Source organism: Ostrinia nubilalis, chromosome 26 (genome assembly GCF_963855985.1).
Source record: "Ostrinia nubilalis chromosome 26, ilOstNubi1.1, whole genome shotgun sequence".
In the NCBI taxonomy this organism is placed as follows: domain Eukaryota; kingdom Metazoa; phylum Arthropoda; class Insecta; order Lepidoptera; family Crambidae; genus Ostrinia; species Ostrinia nubilalis.
Window position 1 is genome coordinate 2,048,682 of NC_087113.1, and position 7,623 is coordinate 2,056,304.

The 7,623-nt window shown below is 40.1% G+C and overlaps 1 protein-coding gene across 1 annotated transcript; it reads right to left on the minus strand.

Annotated features, from left to right (window-relative positions):
* Positions 1-3,433: 3,433 nt before the first annotated feature.
* Positions 3,434-7,235, minus strand: LOC135084536 (ecdysone oxidase-like). Its single transcript, XM_063979305.1, has 4 exons — positions 7,225-7,235; positions 6,438-6,551; positions 5,550-5,683; positions 3,434-5,102 (listed from the first exon to the last, which is right to left on the minus strand). The coding sequence occupies exons 2-4, from the start codon at positions 6,547-6,549 to the stop codon at positions 3,603-3,605; spliced, it is 1,746 nt and encodes a 581-aa protein (XP_063835375.1). The 5' UTR covers positions 6,550-6,551; positions 7,225-7,235; the 3' UTR covers positions 3,434-3,602.
* Between the last annotated feature and the right edge of the window lie 388 nt (positions 7,236-7,623).

Genomic DNA, 7,623 nt, shown 5'->3' on the forward strand with positions numbered 1-7,623 from the left:
TAGAGCACTTTTACATCTAGGCGACTTTTACCATCACCTAAGAAGTGTGTGAAAAAAAGTAAAATATCCTGAAATCCTTTATTTTTGGACTTTTTCTAGAGATTCGCCTCCTCCATTTGATTCTATTGAACTAGAGAGGGTCGTGCTCCTACAATGGAGACTAACACCCGTATTCACAAACGATGCTTGCTTAAGTGAAGCAGCCAATCGAACGCACAGCGTTGAATTGAGCTCTGTGCTCTGTCACCCTGTGAGTCCACGCGCACTGTGAGACCTCATAGTAATGTTTCTGAATACGGGCGTTAAAGACCTATGACGATAATAGAATCCCTTCCATCGTAATGCAAAAAAAGACAATCATCTGATACAGAAACGCACTGATCTTTCTGTGCTCTAGTCTTTTATGCAGGTGACGATGTTGGGTAAAAATACTGTAGCTATTTTCACGAATATCATATAAAGGCAGGATATACTCGTAAATAATAAATAAGGATTACTATAAAGATATAACATTGGAGGATTGTTAGTCCATTGCAATGCTATGCTATGCTTTTAATTTTTATTTCAATTGAAAATTTTTTCACCCAAATGTGGATTTAATCTTTAAAAACCAGCCTAAGAATATTATTAAAGTCTAGATAGTTAATTTAACTTGACATACTTTGAGGGCTTGAGGCTTTTGCAAACTCAATATTTAGACCGATCAAAGGGAAAAATCTATGACTAAAAATGTGTAAGAGTTTGAACTATGTGGACCTAAACTTAGTGCCGTCTCTTTCTTTCTTTTCTTGCTTTATGTGGTGTACGTACAATACATACATTAAAAAGTTAATCTATTCTTATGTATCTAAAACAGCGGTTCTCGAAAGGTGGTCCGCGGAACCCTGGGGTTCCGTGGAAAGGCCGCAAGGGTTCCGTAAAAAATATTATCCCACGTTTCGTGACCGACGTTGTAAGCGCGCACCGACTTGTTTACAAATAATTGCATAAAAACTTTATTGTTTTTCATTTAAATTTCCATTTATCAAAGTAGGGTTCCGCTAGGAAAAGTATATTCAATTAGGGTTCCTTGGCAAAAAAAAATTGGGAAATCCTGATCTAAAATACAATAAAACGGTGGCTATGATGTACCCACAAAAATTCTAGATAAACTCTATGTTTTCGCTTCCAGTGGTTGAAAACCTTTAGCCTCTCCACTATGACATCGCCAGAGTACAATCGCTTCCAATGATGCGGAGTGCCTTCCCACATAACGTTTCATTTGGTGGAATCGATACGGTATTGGTACGTGGTACTTCGTTTTTATGTTGGCTAAGCTTTTTAACACAATAAAAGTTCGGTAAATGTAAATTGATACTGGGTGAACGTAGGGATGTATAAAAATAACCGTCATTATTAATTTCATTACATTTTTCATTCAAATTTGGTTTAGTTTGAAGATAGAGATTGAAATATAAGGTACGTATTGAATGAAATGCCACAACTCACAAGGTTAAAAAAGACAGCCTAAAAAACTAACGTCTGTCTTTAAAATCATCATCATTAGGTAATTTCTGGTGCCAGATGATTTGAATATTTCTTAAATTACGACTCCGTAACTTTAAAAGCAAGAGCTGAAGCATTAGAAGCTGGAAGGTCATTATTTTGATTTGACATCAGAGTTGTTAAGACTAATACAATACCACCATACTTATTCCATAGACAGAAAAAGTCTAAAAAAAATCAGCTTTATTACCTGTATGTCGATTCTATAAAATTCAAACGAAAACTCCCTTCTCCCAACGATGTCCAGGGTCCCTTCGCATCAATTACAAAATGACCTTGATTCGGCATTCTGTAAACATTTCTCAGCGCAAGTGATGACTGTTTACCTACCCTGTTTTACCCTAGGGCATGCCGCATGCCGCATGCCGCATGGCACATGCTGTTCTAAGTGGTAACCATTTTGATTCAACAACCATACTTTTTGTACTATCTTTCTTTGTATAAAATAAACCAAGTAAACTCTTTCTTTTTTCTTTAAAATAACACCGAATGTTACCGTCAATTACAAAGAAACAAATGAAGCCGCGTCTATCTATCTGTTATTAACGGGATATTTTATCAGGAGATAAAGGCAAGTTGCAAACAAAAGTATGATCCGGCTATCTGGCAGATAGCAGTCGCGGCTGAGTTATGACCGCCGAGTCCGACTATTCATTCAAAACGTTACCATAATACCTCGATTGAAAGTCACAAATTAAATGTCGACGATAGACAAATACTAGACATTCTAAGGCAAAGGCACCACCTAAGTCAAGACCGTAACTTTGACCGGTGTTTTTGTATGGAGTTTGACAGATTTTTGACGTCAAAAATTATATGTCCTGAACCATATTTTGATAAAGATAAAGATAAAGATAAAGATATTTTTATTTATCAGACCATGTGTGAGACAATACAGAAATATATTTTTGGTGTTAGTAGATATCTTATATCTTGATTCTTTTACTTCTTCGTTATTTCCAGAATAAGTACTAATAGTAGTTGGCACCTTTGGTAGTAGGCATACCTTTGTAAATGTACTAATATGTATATGTTTATGTAGTCTAATTACTATTTTTATTACTTATTTTTTAAATAATTAAATAGTTCGTTTCCCTCCCCTTCTCCTTTTTTAATCGTTTTTAGTTTATATCTTTTAACAGCAATATCTTTTCAGACATTTCATTTTCAGCTGAAACGAATATACAAGCGATCGCACCATTCGTGCCATTAGAATCGAAACTCAAAACGATATTTACAAGCTCGAATAATACAAAAATAAACTAGGAAAGGAATAGTGAGTTTAACACGAGTAATCCGGCGAGTTCCAGCGTTAGAATCGATTTATTTGACGTAATCGCGAGATATCCATCGGAGTTTGAATCGGATCTCAAATTTTAAACTTTGAAAATATTTTCGCAAAATGTGTTGAAGGCTTTGGCAGAATGTATGGTTTTGGAAAGATATAGGGTGTGTGTAAAGCCGATGGGACAGAAAAGTTTTTGAGTGGCGACCACAGACTGCAATGACTACTAGGTAGACCGATGATTTGGAGAAGGTCGCGGGATGAATCTAAATGCGGGCAGCGCAGGACTGGGCATTGTGGAAATCCTTAGGGGAGGCCTTTGTCCACCAGTGGACGTCAATAGGCTGAAATAAGGAATAGACTCCAAAAAATGAACTTTATTCGTTTTCCTGAGTAACATGCAAGTGAGACTCTGAGTTTCATACACCCCGTATAAAGTTGCGTCACAGTGACAAATATCCACATTGTGTAACCTGTTGCAGTAATCGCTGAAAGATCCGATGCCTCTGTATCTCTTTCATTTTTAATCAGCACTGAGAGCTAAAGACAAATTAGCCTACACGTTCCGAATAAATTTAGATAAATACAATAACAAAACTCACGTTTTAGTTTTAAGATAACATTTAATTAAAAAAAACTAGTTAACAGTCATTGCTTATTTGTGTTAGTTGATTTAAAAAATTCACGGAACTTAATTACTCACACTACTTTAAAGATAACAATAACAAAAATAAAGGAAAAAATAACAAGAAAACACTCAACGACTCCACTTTTACTTTCTTCGTCTGATCAAATCAGCCGCTTTTTCAGCAACAGCAATAATGGCTGGCACAGGCTCTCCAGAAGTGAAATATGGCAGGACACTCGCGTCCACCACCCTCAAGTTCTGGACTCCCTTCACCTTCAGTTCAGAGTCCACCACAGACCCCAGGGAACAAGTACTCATATACTGCCAGAAAGTCACCGACATGCTTGTCGCGTAACACTTCCAGTAGTCCGAAGAACCAGTCGTGTAGTTGTTGCACTCAGGCAAATCAAATTCCACCAGCTCAGCACTAACGTTCTTGAAGTGCGAGGTTTCTCCAATCTGTGCAAAGTACTCCAAGTATGCACCCATATCATCTATATCAGATGCAGTGCTGAAAAGACCCAAATTAATCTCAGGCTGTTCTAAAGGATCCGTGCTTTTTAGCAATAACTGACCAGTAGATTGAGGGTGTCCATTCCCAATGAAAGCCATGAAGAGTTCGTGACCAGTATTGGCATCAATTATAGCATCAGTTATTGCGTTCTCGTATTTGAAGACGAATGAAGAAATCATAGACAAGCCTGTGGACTGGTCGTGAGGGAAGACAAGAGTGATGACCTGGAAGTCAGGCTGGGACTGTGACTCGTTCAGGGCTTTGAAACCCACTGTGACTGGGTTAGGGAACTTGAAGTAATTCGAGGCTGGGATTGTCACGTTGGAAGCCTGCATCTTGTATGCTAGGGGCACAGCAACACGGTCGCGCAGGGTCTGGCCAACAGGCAAGTCAGATACGACTGAAATGTTGAACTTTTCGAGCTGATCTTGCGGTCCGACGCCTGACAGCATCAACAGTTGGGGAGACCTGATCGCACCGGCTGAGATGATGACTTCTTTATTCACTTGGAAGGTTACCGTTTCGTTATCAGACGTAAGGGCTTCCACGCCGGTAGCTGTATTGTTGTCATCGAAAATAATTTTAGTGACGACTGTACTTTTGTAAACGTATAAGTTTTGCCGATCCTTAGCAGGGCTGAGGTAGGTCTTGGCGGTGTGCTGCTTCCTTCCACCTGAGATCATGAGGAGAGGATCAGTGACCCCACGAGTTGAGTTGCCGCTAATATCAAGGGCGTATTTCAATCCAATTTCGTCCATCGATTTGAAGTAGTTGTTGTTCAGTTCATTGGGTTCCCTGGTCAGGCCGACTGGTCCTTTTGTCCCGTGAAGGCCGCCTGTGTTGGAGTGTAGGATGTCACGGTCTTCTAGCCTTTCCAGTTTGATGAAGTATTTGAGGAGATTGTCGTAGTTCCAAGAGTCGTCACCAGCTGCTTCGGCCCAGCGGTTGAAGTCCAGCGGGTTTCCTCTTAGGTATGGGGCGTGCATCATTGAGGTAGTTCCTCCGAGGAGTTTGCCGGCGGTCAACCGCGCGGCCTTGTCCAGGGTGTGTTGGTTCGTCAAGTTGTCGTTTTCAGCGAGGAAATCGTAGTCGTAGGTCATCTTCGGTTCCAGGGCAAACAGGCCGGGCAACTGAAAGAATAGGTATTTGTAATGATACTGACTAAGAGGCAAGTAATAGAGTAGCAGCTTGCATGGATTGTTATGGGCATGTCATCATCATCATCAGTCTCCTCTCCTCCAATAATTTCCAGATTAGTCAGTTAGATACGGCCTGCACCCAGAGCTATCCTGTTATTTTTATAAGATCATCTGTCTATTATGTGGGTGGATATCCCACGCTGCAGCTGCCAGTGGAGTAGATGTAGATACAAGGTAATTGTAGGCAGCGTAGGATGTTCACCCACAAGATGTACAGAAACCTCATAAGTACTTAGCAGGAAGGCGCTGGATGCAGGCCGCTACCAACCGGTCACTCTGAAAATCATTGGGGGAGGCCTCAGTTCTGCACTGGACGTCCTATGGCTGAAATGATAATGATGAAGACAAGTACACTGGTCATGCTAAAGACAAGTTTACCTCTGCTTCTAAAGGTGGGTCGCCTCCTGCCTCTATCAAAGCGACTGTGACCTGAGGGTTCTCACTTAGACGAGCAGCCATCACACTCCCAGCCGTTCCTCCTCCCACCACCACATAGTCGAATTTCAGGTCGACTGGAAAAAACATTTGAATCAATTTCATTTAACAGATCTACACATTAATGCGGGTTGCAGACCGAGAGCTAAGCTAAGTTAGTTTCGTTAAGCTCGCATAGCTGACGCAGTTTCCCATAGAATTGGCATAGTTTTCAGTCTACACACGACTATGGGAAACTACGTCAGCTATGCGAGCTAAACGAAACTAACTTAGCTTAGCTCTCGGTCTGCAACCCGCATTAGGGTGGTTTTCACAAATAAACGACTTTAGTTACAGACATCGTCATTGTGTAAATGTTTTCACAGTTTATTGACGCATATTAATAATAAAATAATTTTCATTTATGGTAGCAAACTTGTATAACGTGCCATAGTCCATACGTATATGTCGAGCTTGAGCACGGTGTAAGTTAAACTGCAGTATCAATAGTGGAATCGTCACCTAGACTACCAAGTTTTTACCAAGACACCATGGTGGCACCAAAGGTGTCCTTATGATCCATATGGACACCATTAGTGCCTATCGTGATATAACTAGCAGCCCGCCCCGGCTTCGCACGATTGCAATGGAATTTCCCGGATTTTCTCTTCTATAATAATGCATGTTTTATACATATAAGTTTTCCTCTTGAATAACTTACACAAAATCCGTTGCGTACTTTTCAAAATCTAAGTATACCTACATAGGGACAGACAGACACAGGAAAGCGACTTTGTTTTATAATAATAATAATATGTAATGATATAGGGTCCTCATTATAGTGATACATACTGTCAAAGCTCGCAGTTGCCGGGTATTCGAAGGACGTGATTTGCAGCGCTGTTAGGACACTCAAAGCGGACTGCAAAGTCTGCACTGTCGTTATACCCGTAGCTGCGTCCATGGCTGTAATAAACAAGAAGAATAAATAAAAAAAAATAACTTAAAAAACACCCGCGACCCATGACAGTTCACGCGACCTGTCATTTCCCTATGATCGCGTCGGCGATGGCGATCTGCACGCGTTGGTGTGGTTGAAACATTAGGCGGGAATCGAACCCATGACCTTCCGTGCCTGTAGCTGTTAAAGCTCGATAGAGCAATGTCATTCACAATCAATAGATGTCTTATCAAGTTTACAAACTCACTTTTCTTTTCAGTGCCACTAGCCAATGTTAAAAGGGGAATTATTAACCGGGCGAATAAATTACATATGGACGAGATAAGATATTTTAATACTTAACCGAGCGATTTTAAATTAATTGCAAATTGGCGATAAATTATGAATGACTAAAAATACGTATAATGAGCTACCCGCCTAAGCCGTCAATCCAAGCTGGCATTTGGGTGAAAGAAATAATGTGTGGATGACATAACTATTATTAAGTACATAATACTCGTATACTATCGGCAACAGTGTTAACTGCCCATTGCCGGTCAATATGTCGTCTCGATCATCACCATACGATAATCACCAATGAGAGCGAGAGAAAAAACGGAAATGGATAGTTACATAACACTGTGGCCATGTGTACGAGTAGGTAATTTTAAACGTTTTAAGAGAGTAATAAAATCTTACCTATTTTTGCCTTGAAGCAGGCCTGGCTCACTCCGCGCGGTACATCCGATAATTACCTACAGCGAAGCGCCCCGTCGGCGGGTATTATATTAGTCGAGTGTCACGCGCGCGCCCGTCAGGACGCTGCACACTGGATCGAGCCCATACAAAGCGTTGGACATCGCTTCCTTACTCAGTGTTTTTAAAATAAAATGAGATTGCGTCAACGTAGTAACTTCAAATTTTTACAGTGTAAGGTTGACAAGTTTATCTTTCTAATGTGATAGATTTTACTTATTAGATGGCAATTAATATAAGTGAAAAAAATTCTTAAAATATAGTGATGAAAATCTTGTATTTATTGTTCAATTAAAAGCAAATACTCACTCATTTTGGTCTGTTTCCATATTTAAAGAGTAA

Coding starts and splice junctions, on each gene's coding strand:
- LOC135084536 (XM_063979305.1), bottom strand. CDS start 6,549: ATGGACGCAGCTACGGGTATAACGACAGTGCAGACTTTGCAGTCCGCT. Junction 5,684..6,437: donor GGCAACTGCGAGCTTTGACA/GTATGTATCACT, acceptor TGTTTTTTCCAG/TCGACCTGAAATTCGACTAT. Junction 5,103..5,549: donor ACCCACCTTTAGAAGCAGAG/GTAAACTTGTCT, acceptor CTATTCTTTCAG/TTGCCCGGCCTGTTTGCCCT.